Genomic DNA, 21,719 nt, shown 5'->3' with positions numbered 1-21,719 from the left:
GAGGAGGGCACATTCTGCATGGAGCACTGGGTGTTATGCACAAACAATGAATCATGGAACACTTCATCTAAAACTAATGATGTAATGTATGGGGATTAACATAAGAATAAAAAAAAATAAATATAAAAAAAAATAATAATAGCACCAACTTCATCCTATTATTGCAAAAATTAAATGAGTTAATTGATGAATAGGTTTGATGTAACAGTGAGATGTTTTCCCAAATCCAATGTTGGGATATAATGGCTGGACAAAGGAATTTTTTTCTGCCTATCTATCTATCTATCATCTATCTATCTATCTATCTATCTATCTATCTATCTATCTACCTCATAAGGAATACTGGATATTTGAAATGTTTGTATAGATGCTATGCTATGTTCATTGTTATGCATTTCTAGTAAAATACTCATTTTCCAATGGATATGTTACTCTATAGCCATCATCTTAATTCAAATGAAAACATGTAAGAACTGCAACAAAGATTTAAAACACTAGTACAAGAAAATGAGGAGGATCAAGAAGTTGGGAAATATGGTATCTGTTTTGTTTATTAGTTTTTTGTTTTTGTGTTTTTGGTTGTTTTTCAAGCCATGAGCAATCTTTGGTTAGTATTACCCGATTATCTTGGATTACACATTATCAAGACCTTCCATGCCTCTATCTTGCTGACTGCTTTTGACTCATCTCACCAATAATCTAGGCTGCCAACATATGAGTTAGCCAGAGAAAATGGAAGGAGTTAGAACAAATCCTTTTGTTCTTTGCTAATGAATATTGCTCAAGATTGGAATGGACAAGAGTAAAATTTTGGTGAAAGTCAAATTTAAGGATTATTTTTATTTATCCAAGCTACTGTTTTATTCTATTTTAATAATTAACCAAAGCTTATCAGACATAGCTTAGTGATTTAAATAAGTTTAAATACTATACTTAAACTTAACAGTTTAAAAATTGTTCATGTCATGATTTGGACAATTTCTCACTTTGAGGTGAAGTGCATTACTTATATTCTCTGTACTAGTTTTCTAATCTATAAAATGAGGAAAATCATATCAACTTCATTTCTTACCAGAATATTATATATTAAAGAGTTTGTGAAAGGCATTGATGATAGATCATCCCACAAGAACAAATGATTTTTCATTACAATGTTGCAATTTTGTTACAGAGGCAATGTGAGTAATTGTTGTGCTAACTTTAAATTAGTTCATATGTATATTTCTCCCAGGCACTGTAAGAGCTTTGTGCTGTGATGTAAATTCTTAATAGTTTACTTACTTAACTTATCATTTCTAGTTTAGGAATTACAGTGTGATTCTTACTTTTTCATCACATTTGCCTCACTACAAAGCACCCAATTCTATGTTATGCTGATGATCCAAGAATAATTCTGACAGACTCAGAAGCATTGTTCCTGACTTACTAACAGTTAATAAAATCAAAACCTTTTTATCATCAAGTGTTCCACATATAAATGTATTATCCCGATCTATACACCTATAAAAAACCTATAAGCCTCTGTAATATGCAACAAGAGACTGTCAGTAGGCGACGGAACAACAGGAAGTCCACGTGACATTAACATACTTAATATATCGAAAATGAGAAGCCTTCTTACCTAGCATGCAAACACATTTGACATTCTGATCAGGGTTTTCAAACAAGATTTTGCCACACCTCTGAAAGAGAAAGAAAGCCATAATTATTTTAAGATTTTATATCAGTGTTCCCAAGGCAATGTGTCTTTGCAACCGGACATCACCATAACTTCATTCTACTTTTCATATTTTGCTTGGTTAATTGAGTCTATGGATTTGTGTCGGGAGCAGACATTTTCCTGGTAGTAAAATATTCGGGAGGTAAGTTGGGATAGGTTGTTCCTTCATGCCTCGTGACTCTGCCTGAGGCTGATTTTGTGTGCTCTTCTGAGGAGTTGTGGCCAGAGATGCATTCGGTGTCTAATGTTTTCTATTTCAGTGGAAGATATGCAATCTTTAGATCTAATAATCTGAGGTTAATCACTCTCAAAATTGGTCCTTATTCAGACTGAAATTATTCTAAACTACCCACTCTGCCATCAAACACACATACTGTAAGCACAAAACTAGGTGGTCTATACTGAACTCTCTGAACCTGAAGGAAACAAATAAGGAAATGATGAAAAAGTGGCCCTAGTAATGCTCTTCCTGAACTCACAGACTCATGAAAATAGCAACTTTCTTATCTATATCTTAGTTTTAACTTGCTTGTTAAAAGTTTTGTGCAAGGTAAACTCTGGAGATAACAATCAAGTATTAAGAATGGACTACATGTATGTATATGACTGACAAATGGTTAGTACCTGAATATATAAATAAATCCTCCAAAATCGATAAGAAAATAGCAAATAATCCAATAGAAAAATGGATAAAGGAACAAGCAATGCATGGAAGGGGGGATCTGAATGGTCAATAAACACAGAGAATAAATTCAACCACACTAATAACCAAGAACCAGCAAATTAAAGATAAAATGAGATCTATTTTGAATTCCTATGTGTGGCAAAACTTAGGAGTCTGGTAAGAACAATTGTTATCAAGAATGTATGGAAAAGGGTACTCTCACACACTAGGGGTTGGAATATAAAATGAGAGAACCACTTTGGAGAAAAATTCACAAAATCTAGTAAAGTTGAAATATGCATATCCTATGACATAGCAAGTCATCTTCTAGACTGATGACTGGAGAAATTTACTTAAACAACTTTAACGTCCAGCTACAAAACAGATAAATATATTATTCATATATTGAAATACTACAGAGTAGTTAAAATAAATGAATTAGGGTTATGCATACTTTAAAAACATAAATTATATATGCATAACATGTACATGTGAATATATAATAATCAAATTATATAACGATAATGTTCCAATCATGTGAAATATATAGCGTTCAAATCATGCAAATACATAAAATTTTCAAATCGTATGAACCATATAAAAATGGTCTCCATTTTATATGAGGTTGAAGATATCTAAAAATAGTACATATTGTTTGTAGATATATTAATTTACAGAAAAAGCATAAAAACAGGCAATGAATAATGAAATCAAATTCAGGGTAAGCAGACAACACACAGAGGATATACGTCATCACTCATAATTATGAAATCCTGTGGTACAAAGAAGGGCAGGTTGAGAGGGGAAAGGGCAACTCGATCACATACGTTCAAACTAGTCCATTTTCTGGGGTGACCTACATCATGCACAGAAAGATGGACATTTGGCTCAGGGCCATGAAAAGGAAGCAAGCTGCTCTGGTGAATCAAGAGAATGGAGTGCAGAGCAGGGGGGTTGGTTGTGTCTGAAGGTTGCAAGTGGGCAGTGAATATTAGATGGAGAGTCTGTATCATAAGGTTTTTTTTCCTGGCTACTTCGCTGACCTAAATATCATGTGATATTTATCATGCTATTTAATCTCTTCATGCTTCATTTCTTTGGAAGTAACGTGGGGATGCTGATATATGCCACGAAGTCAGATCGGAGAGCAAATGTGAGGATTAACAACCTGTGGAGTCTGATGCAACTGTCTGTTCCTGTTTTGTCTGTGTTTTGGCAAAGGCTAAACCCATTCCAATTGCTAGGATCCATTTCCGCGTTACCTGCTTTTTAAAGTGGTATTTTTATGACCTGAAAGATTTAATAATTATTTTTAAAGGAAAGATCAGAGGTTTCTAAAATGTTCTCAACTTCTTGGCAAAAACCAAAGTGCTAAGGAACTCTATCAATCCATATTCTAGGTCCTATAAGGAAACAACTCTGGAGTGTTCCTTCATCCTTGGTAAATGGCAAAGCCCACTCGTGTGCTGGGATAGGAGAGCTTTCATTCTTTCATTACAGGCGCTGGAAGCAGATGGTTGGTGGAGGTTGCATGACTTCCCACGGCTATCCAAACCCAAGGGCAACCTTATAGATGCCCCTACAGAGGCAGATGGGTGTGGGTGCGGGTGTGGGGTGGTGCCATGGGGGTCTTGCTCTCTTTCCTAGACATAAATCCAGAACAAGTTTCTGTCACTCCTGAAACATGCATTCCTTAACAGTGATGGCCTGCCTGGGCTCACTGACCACACAAGCTAGTGACTGAGCAGCAGGGGCAGGCATGCTGGCTCTTCAGATGACCACGAAGACAGTCCTCTTCCTTGTCTTCATCTCCCTGGCCATCGGGGAAGTGGCTGAGGCACCTCTAGCTAGTTCTTTAATTGCTCTGCTTTGTAAAGTTACCTAATGATGGTAACAGATTTTAAAGCAATGCCCAGAAGGGAATCTGATTGTTCTCAGGACTTAAAAGAAACCAGATTCTTCCCAGTGCTTTTTCTCATTGATGCCAGTGTTTACAGGGCCTTGGCTGCCAGGCTCATGCTTGCTGTGCAACCTAGGGCGATGACCCAGTTTAAGAGATTAATTGGGCTAAGCCACAGGGTCCGAGTCTCAGAAAACTGCAGGATCTTCCATGGGGGGAAGATCTCATGCCCTGTTGAGTTCTCAGGTGCTGCAGCTGTCTCCTCATGGCTCTATCTGGTCATGCATGCTGGGACTTCCCATCTAAGCTCCCTGATGCTGCATGATCCTGACTTTGACCTGGTTCTGATCACCAGGCTTCTGCCCACTTCTCAAGACCCCATCTCTCCACAGGATCTCCATCTTTGTTTCGTTTTTGTGCCTGATATACTAATACCAACTCTCCTTGTTCTGTCCATCTCTTCCAGCCAACACTACCCCAAATAATAAGGCATAAATATCGAAATCTCCATCCAAGGGTCTGGAGCCCTGCTAGCAACAGAAATCCTCCTGGCATATGTTCTTTTGCAGCACAGAGGGTATCTGCACGTGAACTCTTGTGTGCAATGCTTATTGCCCTCAAGGACACGAAGAATCAAAGCACTTTCATTGTTAGTGCTCCTAATGTGCCTCCTTATTGTAATCTTGATGCCTTGGGGCACCTAGGTGGCTCAGTCGGTTAAGTGTCTGCCTTTGGCTCAGGTCATGATCTCAAGGTCCTGGCTCCTTGCTCAGTGGGGGGTCTGTTTCTCCCTCTCCCTCTGTGCACGCTTTCTCTCTCTCAAATAAATAAATAAAATCCTTTTTTTTAAAAAAATCCTGATGCCTTATACTTACCAGGCCCTTAAAAAAGATTTGTGGACTAGCGGACACTGATTTAGCCCATACTCTGGGCTAAGCAAGCATTGTTCCAAGTGCTATACATCTAATCCTTTCATTATACTCTTTTAAGACAGTAGAAAATTGAGGCCAAGAGAGTTCCACTCACTACAGAGTACGCCCCTCCTGTGAGTGAGAGAATGAAAGCTGACAGCTTTCCTGATGTTTGACTAGTATACACAGATTCTTAAATACTGGCTATTGTTGGTCTCCTCACTGCCTTGGTCTAGGAGACTATTTACATCCATTTACATCCCCTCCCCTCACTCATTAGCCACTCGTTGTTTGCCTGAGTTTCAGCCTATCAGAGCACAGGCTTTGCACTACATTGATCTAAGTTCAAATCCTGTTGCTGCCTTCACTTACCAACTATTCTATTGTGGACAATTTGTTTAGTTTTCGTCAAACTTGCTTTCTCACTTGTAAAAAAGGCAATCTTGTCTACGTCTTATTTTCATTATGTTTAGTTTTAATTCATTGTGAACAAGAATGTACTAATTTAAATTACTGCAGATGAGATTGTAATACAAATACAAATACAAATTAGTAAATCTAACTTATTCATTAAATTATATTTTAATTCTCATATTATGAGGATTAAAAAAATGAACATTTCTGATTTAAGAAGTCAGAATATTTCACAATTTTGTTGCTAATTCCTATATATTAAAAATTTTCTATATTAAATATAAAATTTGCCTTTTAGTAAGGAAGAAAAAGATGGATGATCTATATGATATATATAATATTACATCTTAGTATTTTTAATTAAAAATATTTAATTTCCATTAGTTAAATCATGTTTCTGCAAAATGTGCAAAAAATATAGTTCCCTTAAGTGAACTATATTTTTTCATTACTTTCATAATACAATTAGTTATGAAAAATTGGTATTAGGTGTAATTTTTACAAATCACACTAAAGTATTCAGCAAACCTCTTTTTCTTAAGGGAAGTTTATAGCTGAAATGAAAATATTTAAATATTAATAACAGCAACTATTATACTCAAAAGAAATAAAAAACACTTGAAAAAAGAAATTAAAAAACATTAAAGATAGTGAAAAGTTCATACATTATTCAACTGGCAGCACTTCTAGCATTCTTAAATCAGTTAATATTTTTCCTGCTTCAAATAAGACTTCATACTTTTTTTTATTTTTCTGAATATATCTTATCCCTTCAATATATTAGTCTCTCAGCAGGCCTCCAGCAATTAATCTTTGTAGGGCAGGTGTCTTAATATCTTTGGATGGGAGAAACATTAGCAAACAAAACCCAAAACAGAAATCCTCATTGCTTGGGGTGGTTTGTCTTACTGCCAGCTGAGGCAATAACTGTTTCCTGCAAGTAGGTAATGTTAAATGCTATCAGCAAATAATTAAAAGGCTGTGCTTCTTTGATTATTTTCTTCCCATATTATAGCTATTTTTTTAAGTAGAAAGGCATTTAATATGTGAAATTAGGTGCTTATAAACTCATTGGAGGAGAAGGCTATAGGCTGGGCATCTAGAAAGGAGTCTCAAAAATGCAGAAATGGCTCATGAGGGGAACGGATGGTGGGCCACAACTGGGAAATTGGAGAAGCAAGAGGCATTGCTGGAATTGTTAACTTCAAGAGCACACCACGATGGCAATGATCCAAAGATTAGAAAGCTGTTGGCATGACTGCCTTTTGATACCCATGAGCTTGAGCTGAAATCAGTCCCAGTTCCAATCTGCCATCCTCTGGCACCATGAGTTTCCTAAGCTGAAGAAGGGTTAACCGTGGTTGCTTTTTGGTGGAAAATGAAGCACATCTCATCTGTGTCAGGAGCAACAGAGCCAACCTGGAGTAGGCAAGGCCTCAGCACAGGCTGCCTTCACCCCAACCTCACCCCATCTCTGAGTGGGTGATTCTGCAAGTTTGCCATCCAAGAATTTCTCCACTGAGGCTTTCAGTAATCAAGACAAATGCCTGTATGCTGATGCATCTGTTTTATTTGTTCACCTCTGAACCTCTAAGTGTCTAGCATGATGACTAGTGCATGATGGGCACTCCTGATGTTAATTAAATGAATGAATGAATATTTCTTTACTGCAATTCTGTGGGATATACTTGAAATTTGAGATTATCTGGGGTAAGATGAAAAGAATTTTTTTCTGGACTCTTATGTATACACACAAGTAAGTGTTGCCATTAGACGCAGCCACACGACGGGGAGCTGCATGGGGTGACGAAGGGGGAAACCCGACATTGAGAAGACATTTCATAATATCTGGGTCACTTCCCATCTCACATTTCCCCCCAACAATAAGCAGAATGTTACTAATCAAAACCAGACCTCAGAAGATAGGCCTGGAGAGAAAATAATTTAGGACTGTAGATCATGAAACAATAGCTTCTGTTAAGAACCTGAACCCCCAAAGTCTAACAAGGGAGTGGAAGCTTGGAACTCCATTGTCCATCGAATGAGTGAGTGAATGAATGAATGAATGAACGAACATTCAAAAAGACATCAATGTGAATGCAAAATCAAATGAGTCTTAGGAAGACCAAATGTCCTCAAGAAGTTTATACCTCAGTCTGAAGTCAGAACATAGGAGGAGACGATGGGCACCCTCAGTGGTGGGCCCCTAGTGCTGCCTGGGGCTAACATAGAACAGTTCCAAAAAGAGATAACCACAGGTCTGATAGGAAGGAGTTGGCTGGCAAAGGAGATGACAGAGGCAGCTGCCTGTGCAAAGTCCTGACACCCAGTTGGGACCCTTCCAGTAGCTGCCCATGAGGAGAGCAAAGCTGTAGTGGGTCAGGATAGAGGGCTTAATCAAAGTGGTAGTCACAGGCCAGACAGGAGGTAAGTACGGGTCAACAGGGATTAAAAAAATTCTGGGCTTGGTTAGAGAGGCTCGGTTGGCTTTTGAAGAGCCAGGATGCTTAATAAATTCTTTTAGCGTTGTAACAGGTAATTACAATATGGTGGTCCCAGATATCTCTCACCAATCATATTGACTGCAATCTTTTGTCCCTTTCTATTTCCAAGAGAGTACTAAGCCTGTGGTGTTCCTTATTCTTTTTTCTTGAATTATTACACAGAATGACTACAGCCAAATGAACAGTCCCTAACCACTCAGTTGGAACCTCATGTGAGGCCGACTCTTGCTACTGCTGAAGCCATCAGCACCTAGTGTTGAGCACCTCACAATTTCCCCTGCTCCCAGAGGGTGCTTTTCCAAGGGCTCCTAATTTACAGTGGCCCAAGTTCCATCTACTGTGTGGGTGGCATAGCCAGGCCTTAATCTCTAAACACTGTGGCAGCCCTTGGCTCTCTGGTGCCAGAGGATGGCAGATTTGGAACTGGGGCTGATTTCAGCTCAAGCTCATGTTTTCCTTTCTAAGTTTTTCCAGTGAAAAAGCAGATTTCCATCCCATTGCAGGCTGTTAAAACGTCAGACTAATAAGTTTTCAACAATCTGTCAGTGCAGATCTCCAGCAACAACCTGGCACTGTCTTTGAATTGGGGCCTCATTGTCCAATCCAACTTCAGCCAGTCAAAATACGAGACACACCAGCAAAAGGAAAAAAATCTAATCACCTCGAGCTGAGCAGAAACTCTTAACAAATCCATTGTTGCCAGCAGTCAACAACAAATCTGTGGGCTACATAACCTGAGGTGACCCTTCAGGCAGGGCCATCCCTCATAAGCCTCTAATTAGCTATGGTTAGGAGTGACTTGAAAGATATTAATCCTATTGCTATTGGAAAATGAGCCTACCAAGCTTTTAACAGATTTGTTTTCTCCTTCAGTCAAAGAACAAAATGTTAGCTCAATGGTGTATGCTTTCTATTAGAGAAGTGTCAGCAGCAGCAGTCTCCAGAGAGTCTCTCAGCATTTTATTACACACCCCTATTTTTAAATGTTTAAAAACTACTTATTATGAACCAAAACTTGAAAAACCTGGTTTCAGCCCAAGAGTAATTTTTTGTTGTTGTTGTTATTAAGCAAACATCCAGAATGCAGAACTGTGTTTTCTATCATTTCAGCCATGGACAGTAGAGGGCACTAGAAAGGTTGTATGTCTAATGTCTGGTTGGACCCCCTTAAGGAAATCCTGGGGTCAGATGATGCACAGATTCAGAGTTGACATGTGTTATGTTGTGTTCTCCAGTATTTGCAGACCTTCTCCATGCACTTTTATTCTTGACTTCCATTGCACATATTGAAATGCACATTGAATATCACATTTTTCATCGTGCAAAGCAATGGCTAGAGCTTCTGGTCAAGAACAATTTTAGCAGAATCTGTACTTGTGAATGCTGATGGCATGGGGAATGTAACGAAGGTATCTCTCTAATGCACCCATTTATAGCAACTAAGTGGACATCTGGGTCCAAGGCAGTTTGGGAATAATTTTGATTTGGGTTCTGAGAATTCCCCTATATCAGACACAAACCCTGATAAAGACAGCAAAAATTATGTCAGAATTTTGCAACACAATTTCATCTTTTATTTTTCTTCTCGGAGCCCTAGGTGTTGATAAGTAGCTACAGCTATTTTTCAGAAAGGCACTTCTGTGAAAGCATAAATATTTCACTTTTACATAGTGAGTTTTTAAAGATGAAGTCCATAGATACTCTGTGTCAGAGAAAGTAGCAAGCTGTACAGAAAGAGAAGAGATTGCTGTTCATAGTGGAAAGAAGTTAGAGTATCTGGATTCAAATCCCAAATTTATCCCTCCCTAGCTGTGTGATCTGGGACATACTACTTATCTTTCTCAACCTCTTTATAGAGGAGAAGGAGTAACAATGCTCACCCCTTTACTGAAATAATTAATGTAATATGTATGAAGGCATCTTGTGTACTCTGAAACCTGTAATGGGGCCTGGTGTGTACGTCGTTTTGTGGAAGGAAAGAGGTGGAAGGTGGAGAGGGCCATTTGGTGGGGCTGCATCCAAGATACAAAACACAGTTCTACTGCGTAAGTCATGGGATTTTGTGAGCAGAAAAATTTTGCTCCTCCCATGATGGAGAGCACTGGTCCCTCAGAGGGTAACCTGCAAAGCCAGAGTCATCTTGAGAACAGAGGTTGGCGGGGCAGGATTGAGGTGGTAAGCCCAGGCTGGGCAGAGTAACAGGCTTTGAGAAAGCATTAGATGGGAGAGGAAAAAAGTCTCATGTGAGGTGCACATCTGAAAAAAGGCAGGGAAAGGAAGAGGGACTCTGCATGGTTCTGTGGCTTGGGCAGGGCACCTCCAGTACCAGAAACATGCACTGCTAATCTTGGAGGGATCTGAGAGACCACTGTGGCCAAGCAGTCACTTTCTAGATGTAGCAAACAAACAAGGCCAGTGGAGTTAGGTGACTTTCCATTTCAAGGTCTTACGATGATCAGAGTATGAGCTCTTGAGTTCAGATCAAGACTCCAACATTTACCAGATGCATGACGCTAGGCAGGTTACTCAGTACTTCTTTGCCTCATTTTCTTCATATGTCAAATGAAGATATCACTACTGCCTACACCATGGGTTCATCATGAGGATCACATGAGCATTAATATATGCAAAGCACCTACAATAGTGCCTGGTGAGAGTAAGTACCCAATAAATTATGACTTTCAAGAATATACAATTATTTGTGAGCAGAGAAGTCTTGAAAACCATGGCTTTTCCAACTGCCATCCAGTGCTACTCCATGTTACCTCCTTAATTTGGACATTGAGCCATTGCCCTGGGTAGCCTCAAGGCACCTGAAACACACATAAAGGGACAGACCTGCACGACCTGTTAGATGGGGTGGCCAACAAATATTTGTTTAATGAATGAATGGGAAATCAGAGGGCAAAGAGCAGATTGAAAACTGGACTAATTCTTCCTAGACAATTATCTCTAGTTGCTGTAAGGAAAGGACTTCAAGGTCTAAAGTCTCACTTTTGTTGAATATTTCATTCAAAATATTCATTCATCAAGCCTTCACTGAGGGCTTTCCAATGCAGTAGAGGTAATTATCTGTATTTAGCTGTCTATGCTGAATTTATTTATTAAATTCAGTGGAACTATCTCTATTTTGATTACATTATTCTCAGATAATTCTTGTGTGTTTAAAGTCCTAATTAAAGAGGATCAAGCAGACTTTTTGTATAGTGGACATGGTAACTCTAGGAGGTTCCTATAGACCATTTGGTGCCTGGAGACTGACTAACTGTTCCTGATGCACCCTTGTCCTTGGCATTGAGGAAGGGGAGGAACCCCCATGGGTTTGAGAAAGAGGTTTCTCATAGGTGCTCAGATACGGGGGCCACATCTTGATGGGTGTGGAAGAGTTCCTGAATAATGTATTCTGACTGGATAAGGAAGAGAGAAACTAATATTGAACAAGTCCTCAGTGGGAGTTGAAGACACCAGATAAACTAGAAGGGTGTTTATTCTGGGTAATAAACTGTGGGTGCAAAAACCTAAAGGTGATTGAGTAAATGAAGGAAATTAGGAATGGCTAGAAGGGGATGGGGCTCAGATAATCAGAATCGGCGAGTGAGACATGAGGCTGGGGAAGTTGGCAGGGACCAGATCACACATGGCCCTGTGGGACTCCATTTAGTGATTGGACATGAGCCTGGGTTCTGCAGGCCATGGATCTGAACGAAGTCACTGCAGGTCACAGGCCATCTGTTCAAGGCAGTAGAGAAATCCCAAAAGTGTTTAGAAAGCTTTTGTAATGGGAATACCTTACAGCAGCCACGTTTGCTGACTGATGTCGCTCCTCACCATACTTGGCAGTATGTTTATGTGGGAAAAGAGTTCTGCTAGGTAAGACACCATCTTAAACTTGAGTGTTTAATGACATTATCTTCATTATCCCTACTATTCATAGTTTTGGCAATTGACAAAGTTAAGGAACACCACAACTGTTCACTTTTTCTGACTCTCCAGTATTACCACACACACAGGGTGTTCACAATCAGATTTCTTCAGGTTTAGTGTAATCCATATGGCCTTTGCAAAGTGTAGATCATGGAAATAAGAATGCAGCTTGTCAAATTTCCAAGTCTAGCACGAATATATTATAAAGAGCAGGACCTTTCAAGTCATGCATAGGGCGAAGACTGAGAACACAGTGAAGGGGTGATTAGCAGTCAAGTCCATGGATCCCAAAAGATGGTGGAACTAGGGTCCTGGAACCAAAGTCCTTCCCAACACTTGAGATGGAATTTCCTCCTAGACACTACTGGGAAAGCATGCTGTACTCCAAGAAAATCATTCTTTTATTCCACTATCACCTTCAGAGTGAAAATCGAACCAGAACAGGACTCCGTGTTCCCGCCCTTAGGCTGACATAACATGCAGCCTATCCCTCTGCTGCCCCTGGAAGGCCAACACTGTGAGCACTTGGAACAAACACCTTTTTGTCTGACCTGTGTGTTGCCAATAATATGTACTCACAATTGCTAAACTCCAGCCATCTGGTTGAAGCGTCCAAACTTTAGACATCGGTTTTCTTGATTTACACTGTCATTTCCAAGCTACTTTATATGACCTTATAGACAGCAAAAGCTTCATAGATAGTATCAGCAATACCTCCAAATCATCGTACAGACATCATGATTCAGAGATTACGGGACCTCATCCAGCCTGTAACTGAATGAATATTTATACAGGACAAAGGAGTACTTATAATGTGCTCCTTGCAGCTCAGTACAGTAATGCTCCTGTACATAAACCAACAATTAAATGTAATTTTATACACTTATAGTTTTAAAAGAAATTCAAACCAGTCCTTGGAATTAAATAACCCCAGTGCTGGAGAAAATGACTTCCAGAACATCAAGCCTAACATGCAAACACAGGGCCTCTGAGCCACAAAGGAACAAACACTTTTCCACAGGGATAAGGGCTTGTTGTATAACTACTTGTGAGGTCAAAGATCCAGATGTTCCCACAGACAATCAAAAAACTATTACTGGTCAAATTGTATTGACCATCTCCATACGGACAGCTCTGAGACATGCATTTGGCTTCGGGAAGGAGATTTCTGTAAGTTCTACTGGCAATCAATGGCAACTCCAAGCTACAGCTGGAAAATCCAATATCTTGGAGAAATAGCTGACAGGTCTTATAAGCTACAAGTGAAAATGAAAATTGCGTGTATTTTGCTAACAGTTGTATTCTGCTTTGGCATAGCTTACTAAACCCCACAACATACTTTGATAAGAGCAGTATTAAAAAGTCACCTCCTGTTGGATCTCTCTCATTTCATGAAGGTAGAGACCTTCTGTCTAGTTCACTGCTATTCCCCGGCTCCTAGATCATTTGTCACATCCTAGACTGTCAATAAATATTGCTTGAAACAAAGAATGAATGGATGATTTGGGCCAAAAATATACCCAATCCATTCATTGCTATATGGCAGTCAAGTCAATGTGAGATGGTGAAAATTCAAATTAAAAGAGAAGAAAAGTGAGTAAAATTGTACATAAAATTTAAATAAGCTCATATTGCAAGTTTTGATGGCATTACTCCATTAAGAAGTTGGCATCTGAGGTAGTGCAGTGAATCTACCATGAATGCTTTAAGTGGAGTCCAACCCAAAGGCAAAGATTTCTCCAAGTATTATATTTTTGAAACATAATTTTCCCCGAAAAGCAAGAGTCATAAATATGTTGTTTTTCAACCAGCAGCTCTTTCCACTGATGAATGTTACTAAAATTAAACAATAAAACAAACAAAATTTGTTTTTAAATCTTCTTGATCAGGGTCCATATGAGGAAGTAGAAGTAATATCTATATGCCATCTCATTAGTATATGTTTGAAGGGTTAAACCAGCCACGTGTTTCAAGGTCACTTGGGGATTTTATAAAAGTCACTTGGGGATTACTTGGGGTAGTAGGTGCTGTGTTGTTGATGGTTTATAATTCTCATTCTAATCACTTTATTGCCTCAAGACCCTCTTCAACCCTCTTACAAGTAGAAATGATCATTGATTTGAGAGTTTATTATTAGTGTCAATGAAGTCGAGGAATCCTGAAGATGGTGCTTCATCAGTAAATCTACCTGTGCAGTTGACATTGCGGAAGGACATGTATTCATCTACTAATAATGCTTGTTAATTAACCAATGCTCAGCGAACTAGCAGATTTTTGCTTACATTGAATCTTTTTAACCTAATGACATAAAACTCTTTGTGTGTTTTCAGTAAAGCAGGAAATTGAAAGTTTCTTTCAAAAAAAGTTCAAGAAATTGAACACAAAATAACAAATAACTTTAGAAGTAAAATAATGCTTATAGACTCATTGTATTGATTTACCAGCCTTAAATTTCAAAAGGTTGGGCTACTTAAGGATAGGGGCTATGTCTTAGCTTTGAATTCTAGTATCAAGCAGGATGTTTGGCATAAAGCAAGTGCCTAATAAATGTTTTAATGCGGGCGCTTGGGTGGCTCAGTCATTAAGCGTCTGCCTTCGGCTCAGGTCATGATCCCAGGGTCCTGGGATAGAGCCCTGCATTGGGCTCCCTGCTCTGCGGGAGGCCTGCTTCTCCCTCTCCCACTCCCCCTGCTTGTGTTCCCTCTCTCGCTGTGTTTCTCTCTGTCAAATAAATAAATAAAATCTTTAAAAAAAAAAATGTTTTAATGCATGGCCAAATGAAGAAAATATCACATACCAAGGAATCTGATCATCAGGTAAACAAATTCTACTAAACTCAAACATGTCAATACAATAACCTTTCTGGTTAACACTGTGAGGATTAAGGGTGTGTCATATCCCCCCCCCCCCCATGCATATCACAGAACTGCTGTCTACTATGCTGTAGTTTGGTGGTTAAGAGTTAAAGCTCTTGTCTGCAGTCTCATTAACTGTGAGTTTGAATCCCAGCCCCACTATTTCCTAGCACTTTGACCTTGGGAATTGACTTATTCTTTCTCCCAAAGCCTCTTGTTTCCCACCTGAAAAACTGAGACAACAAGGAGGTGTTAAGAGACTAAATGAGATAACCCACGTGAGGTCCTTAGTGCAGCGCCCAGGACGTAGGAGGAAGTGGGCAGTCTATGCCTCTGGAACTATTCTACCTTCACACTCTGGACTTCATCAGACTCAAGGAAACAGAAAAGGAAAAGTCTTATTTTTCACTCTGGATATTGTACCACTTTGCCCTCCAATCAAAGTGAATCTTTGCTGTGCCCATTGTTTGTCCCACAAGTTCTGTATTTTTTTTAATTTTTAAAATATTTTATTTATTTATTTGTGAGAGAGAGAGAGCGCACACGCACAAGCAGGGGGGAGCGGCAGGCAGAGGGAGAAGCAGGCTCTCCGCTGAGCAAGGATCCCGGTGCGGGACTCAATCCCAGGACCCTGGGTTCATGACCTGAGCCTAAGGCAGATGCTTAAATGACTGAGCCACCCGGGCATCCCTAGTTGTGTATTTTTGAGGAAGTGCAAAGAAGGGGTGGCAGAAAGCTTGGTCTTTGGAATCCAGCAGCTCGTGGATGGGTATTTACCAGCCACATGCCCTCAGGACCTGAGGATTGGACGTTATCGGTCAAGTTCCCGGCTCCATGGTGTTACGCGCATCTATGTAGCTATGTAGCAACTTCTCCATTCAATGTCTACCTTCTCTTCTCCACAAGTTCATCATATTATTCAAGGCCCAGATAACATGGTGATCCTTTATGAAACTTTCCTGATATTTTTTGAGCTTAAGTTAACCTTTTTCTTTCTTGGTTTCCTATAATTCTTATATCTGCTTTCCATTTTCTTGTTCACATTTTCACTTCTTCGTCTATTAGAGCATGAGGTCTTTAAGGCCTGAATCCAGATCTGGTTTAAATATTCCATATATTGGGGCGCCTGGGTGGCTCAGTTGGTTAAGCGACTGCCTTCAGCTCAGGTCATGATCCCAGGGTCCTGGGATCGAGTCCCGCATTGGGCTCCCTGCTCTGCGGGGAGCCTGCTTCTCCCTCTCCCACTCCCCCTGCTTGTGTTCCCCCTCTCGCTGTGTCTCTCTCTGTCAAATAAATAATAAATAAAAATAAATATTCCATATATTTCCCCTTTAGCCTCTGGAATAGTATGTGTGTGTGTGTGTGTGTGTGTGTGTGAGAGAGAGAGAGAGAGAGAGTGTGGTCATGAAAAATATTTAACATGCATCTGTTTTTAAAATCTTGTTATGACCCTGCCTTATTGTACAAAGATTTGGAGGTAGATGTAGATTTCTTTTGTGCACATATGTGCATGTTTATATGCAGATCACCACCCCCATACACACACCTACACACACATACATTGCAAAGGGTATTAAACCTAGCTTAAAGTCTGGAATTAAAACCTCAAATGTTCAAAAAAATAACATTTAGTTCACAGTGCTAATAACCTCACTGTAGAATAAAGTTCTTTGTGTTGAAATCTCCTATTTACCTTGAAGTTATTAAGAGAGGAGACATTCTCTTGTGACACTTCCTGTAATATATTTTGTTGCTATGATTCCAGGAAAAAATTTTGATCAGTGTTACTTGTTTATTACAAATGAAAATATTAAACGTTTGGAATCAAGGAAGTAATATTCAATTGCTGTCTTGGCCTGCCACCATTCATACCTTTCACATTCACTGTTGCCAACGTTCCTTTAGAGCTAGCTTTGTTAGTGAAACATTTCTTCATCTAAACCGCAAGAGTAATTCTTTTCTTTTATTTTTTTTTGTTTTCAAAGTGAATAATCTTAATGTTGGATAGCATTCTCCATTTCATCTGTACAAGCAGGCCATCAGTCCTTCATAGACTATCACCCATATCAGATCATGGAAGATTATTCTTTTAAGAGAGTACTTAGTTGAAATTGATGAATAAGGAAGTAAAATTATGGAATTTGTCTCAAAGTTCCAAAACCAGGATCTGATTTTGAGTATCTTTACGTTAACTACTCACTGGGTGTATGTGTTAGTTACGTAAAATGATTATTAAGTCTTTATTTTATTTTCAGATTTTAGACCTGTCAGTGGCTTTTGCTGCCTAAAAAGGGAAAGTAATACCTTTTCTGACCTTTAATGTGCAAAACCTTTAATGTAAGGCAAATTTTAAGGAAGATAAAATACCAGCCAACCTATTAACAAATGATGTTTCAAACATGTGGTTAGGTGAGTTGGCAAGAATGCTTCTGCATAAGGAAACTATTTTGATGATCAGAATAAGCAAGCCAAAGAGCTCTGGCAAATGATACTTTTAAAAAATGAAATATGACACAAACTTTTAATTACACATGTAACTCCAAGTGGCCCCAGAAATTGTATGGTGGATGATAAAGTAAATGTAAATTAAAGTCTTGGTCATGCACACACCACTCATGTATCCGGAAGGTGAATATCCTGAAAATAATTTTTATGATATTTTTGATTTCTCCCTTGTTTTCTTGCTCAGTTGCACAGGCCAGAACCTCAGTGCCTTCTTTGATTTCTTCCTTTCTCTTGCTACTTCCTACTATTACTTCCTTCAGCCTCAAAATAATTTAATGACTTTTTTTTTTTTAAGATTTTTTTTTAATTAATTTATTTGAGAGAGAGAATGAGATAGAGAGAGAGAGAGCATGAGACAGGAGAGGGTCAGAGGCAGAAGCAGACTCCCCGCTGAGCAGGGAGCCCGATGCGGGACTCGATCCTGGGACTCCAGGATCATGACCTGAGCCGAAGGCAGTTGCTTAACCAACTGAGCCACCCAGGCGCCCCATTAATTTAATGACTTTTCAAGTCCTTTTGCTTCGACTCAAATCCATCTACCTTTCCCTACCCCACTGCCAGTACCCCAGTTCCTGCGCTCTCATCATGCACTTCAATTTCTGCACAGCTGCCTAATAAATCCTCCCTTCTTACTCTTCTAATTGTCACATCACAGCCAGAATAGTCTACTGTGTGAATCGGTCATTTCCCTGCTCAGAATAGTCTACAGTGTGAATCGGTCATTTCCCTGCTCAGAAGGCTACCCCTCCCCTCAAAATAACCCATAATTCTTAGTCTGGCACAGAAGGCCCTACATCTCCCACCTCTTGCTCCCTATACTGCTGGCTTACTGAGCTACTTTCCCAAAGCTTCACTATTCCGTGCACCTTAGGCCCCTGCACCTTCACCAAGGAGCTCCTCCTTATCTTCTTTCAGCTTACAGCTTTGACACCACCTGCTCCTCCTGGAGGCCTTCTTCAACCTCTAACATTCTGCCAAGCACCTCTTCTGAACACGATGGTAGCACTCAGGATAAACCTATATGGAAGCATTAATCACGCTGAGGTAGTTCTCTAGACTAAAAGGCAAGTAAGTCCTCTAATTTATCTTCAGCGACAGTGTCTCATACTTAATTGGCACTTAATAAATGTTTGTTGAATGAATGAAGGAAGGAAGGAAACAGGGGTGAAAGGACATGTGATTCTAATAGAACAAAAGAAAACCCCCACAAAAGTCTACATAGTCATCCAGGAGTAAGTAAAAACAGCACTGGGTGTCCCAAGTATGAGAACACCTAGATTCAAAACAACAATAAAACAAAAAATAAAAATCCTTGACACTCTTTTGATACCAGAGTTTTAGTCTTGCTGGAGAACAAAGACTTTTGGAGTGAAGTAAGGCAGTTGCATTGCATACTTATTGTTTGTTATTAGCACGAAAGAGTGTCATTGGAAAAGAGCAAAATCCAATGTTGGGGGCTTGGTTCTATTCTTGGACCTCTGCTTTTTGTGTAAATAGGGATACATAATCTTCATGATCTGTTGGCGTTCTGAAGTTTAAATGTATCAAAGAAAAAAACCCCACAATCAAATTTCAAGATTAAATGCCTCCTTTCTCTGTATCAACATAAAAATATATTTTGGGGCCCATATTATATGTAACTAAACATATGGCTGACAAATTGTACAAAACATTAAAAATGTTTATGAGAAGAAAGATCTACTCATTTGTGAGTTTTTAATACTTATAATTAGTATGCTAATTTTATGGTTATATTATAGTTTTTGAACTAAACTCTATTTTCTTGCTTACTCCCAACCGAAAAGAGATAAGGAAATTTTATTTGTTTTGGAAAAATAAATTCAATTAAGAAAAACATACACTTTCTGTTTGAGGCGAGTTCATTAGAAGTGGCTGAAATTTAAAACCCAAATTCAATTTTAAGCAGTGACAGTGGCCAATGCATGTAAATAAATTCCATCTGCCCACCCAGATCCAGCTTAAAGACCACCTTCCCTGTGAATCATCCCCACCCCTGCCACACTGCTTAGCCTACCATATGTGACATCCCCCTTCTCCAATTCTTTACGCCAATTTGCTTCTTTCTATGGTCAGCATCGCCTCCTTTATTTTTTATATTAAGATTCATTACTCCTGTTTAGATTTTAAGCTCCTTAAAGGATGGAAATATTTTTCCTCTTTGGATTCCCAACATGACCTAGATAACACAATTAATTCTTAAAGCTATGACAAATAGAAATAAACATGTATTTGTTTTGCTATTGTGTATTTCAGTTCATTACCAATAACAAACACTTGTGCAATTCTAAGGCATCTAGAAGCATGAAAACTTGACAAATGGTAACATTTATCTTTTGAGAATCCCTTTCCATACATCCTTATTTTTCTCTAACTTTCCAGTACGATTCCCAGGTCCCACTGATGTAATATTCTCCATATGTGTATGTGTGACTTATTCATATCCACTTCTGTGCATTCATCCAAGATGAACTCTTACTTCATCAAACCTCAATAATGTAGACCCTCACACATTTCACTTGCTCACCTACTTTCCTCCAAAAAGGCTTTCATAATTAATCCCTCTTAATTTGGATCAGTTTTCCAAATTGCCTATCTCAATATATATTTTATTTTATATACTTTTTTTTTAAGATTTTTATTTATTTTATTTTTTAACAGAGAGAGAGAGACAGCGAGAGAGGGAACACAAGCAGGGGGAGTGGGAGAGGGAGAGGCAGGCTTCCCTGCCGAGCAAGGAACCCGATGCGGGACTCGATCCCAGAACCCTGGGATCATGACCTGAGCCGAAGGCAGATGCTAAATGGCTGAGCCACCCAGGCGCCCCTATTTTATATACTTTTTGTACATAAAGATAATCTGCATTTTTCTTTAAAAATGTGAAATGTAGATGATTGGAGCAAGATGGCAGAGGTGTAGGAGACCTAAATTTCGTCTGGTCCCAGGAATTCAGCTGGATAGGGATCAAACCATTCTGAACACCTACGAACTCAACAGGATATCGAAGAAAAGAATAGCAGCAACTCTCTGAACAGAAAAGCGACCACTTTCTGGAAGGTAGGACGTGGGGAGAAGTGAATCCGAGGCGATATTCGGGAGGATAGACGGCGGGGGAGGGGGCCTCTGTCAGCCGCTTCTGGCAAGTGATAGAGCAGCAGAGCACAATATCAGAACTTTTAGAAGTCGGCTCCGCTGAGCGACGTCAATCCAGTGGCTAAGCGGGGGGTGGAAACCTCGTGGAACAGTGTGGTCTCAGGACCCTCGGGGTCACAGAAAGACTGGGGGTGCCTGAGTGCAGCAGAGCTCCCAGGTATCTGAGCGGGGAAGCCGGCTGCAGAGACAGAGCTGAGATGCGGGCTCTCAGCTCCCGGGTTGCCATAAACCGTGATCCGCGACACAGTCGGGCCACTGCTCCTCCAGCAGGGACCCAACAAGAGGCAGATCCGGGGAGACTCCCCTTCCTCCCCCAGGAGGAGTGGCGCGGGAGCGCACCGCAGGGATCTGCTGGTTTTGGAGACTCCACACCGAGTCAGGTGCCAGAGATAGAAACGCTCGGTCACAGGCCCGGTGAGCACAGAGTGCAGCCAGAGACTGGGGAGACAGGAATGATTGACTGCTTTTCTCTGGGGGCTCACTGAGAAGCAGGGCCCCAAGTTCTCGGCTCCTCCAGGATGGAGATTGGGAGCCCGGCATGTTCACTCTCGTCCTCCAAAGCTCGACGAAAAGCTTGCAGGGAACAAAAGCTCCCAAGAGCAAACCTGAGTGGATTACTTAGCCCGGACCTGGCAAGGATGGGGCAATTCTGACTCCAGCAAAGACATTTGGGAATCACGGCAACAAGCCCCTCCCCCAGAAGATCAGCAAGAACAGCCAGCCAAGACCAAGTTTACCGACCAATGAGAATGGCAGAACTCCAGAGCTAGGGGACTACTGCACATAGAATTCATGGCTTTTCCCCCATGATTCTTTAGTCTTTCAAAGTTAATTTTTTTTTTAACTTTCTTTTTCTTTTTTTTTTTGAATTTTTCTTTTTCCCTTTTTCAACCAACATCTTATCAATCCCTTTTTAAAAATCTTTTTTATTTTTCATTTTTAGAGTCATATTCTATCCCTTCATAGTAGTTAACTTTATTTTTGGTATATATATATATATATAAGTTGTTCTCTCTTTAAAATTTTGGGATACAGTTTCTTCTAACAGACCAAAATATACCCTAAATCTCTAGTGTATGGCTTTGTTCTAGTCTCCTGCCTGATCACATTCTCACCCTTTTATTTTTTTAAATCCTCTTCTTTCTTTTTTT

At 39.7% G+C, this 21,719-nt stretch overlaps 1 protein-coding gene across 2 annotated transcripts in view; it reads right to left on the bottom strand.

Moving 5' to 3' along the window:
* Positions 1–21,719, bottom strand: part of PDE7B (phosphodiesterase 7B) — a 308,745-nt gene that overhangs the window by 202,804 nt on the left and 84,222 nt on the right. Inside the window, exon 2 of one of the 2 annotated variants that reach the window (XM_006738750.3) lies at positions 1,622–1,682. In XM_006738750.3, the coding sequence (XP_006738813.1) occupies positions 1,622–1,682 (61 nt within the window). Of the gene's footprint in view, positions 1–1,621; positions 1,704–21,719 lie in introns of those variants that run through there. The other variant, XM_031033949.2, reaches the window with a different exon arrangement.

This window comes from Leptonychotes weddellii, chromosome 8 (genome assembly GCF_054177405.1).
Source record: "Leptonychotes weddellii isolate Sample4059 chromosome 8, ASM5417740v2, whole genome shotgun sequence".
NCBI classification, from domain to species: domain Eukaryota; kingdom Metazoa; phylum Chordata; class Mammalia; order Carnivora; family Phocidae; genus Leptonychotes; species Leptonychotes weddellii.
The sequence above is the reverse complement of the archived record's forward strand: the minus strand, read 5'-3'. Positions and strand labels throughout refer to the sequence as shown.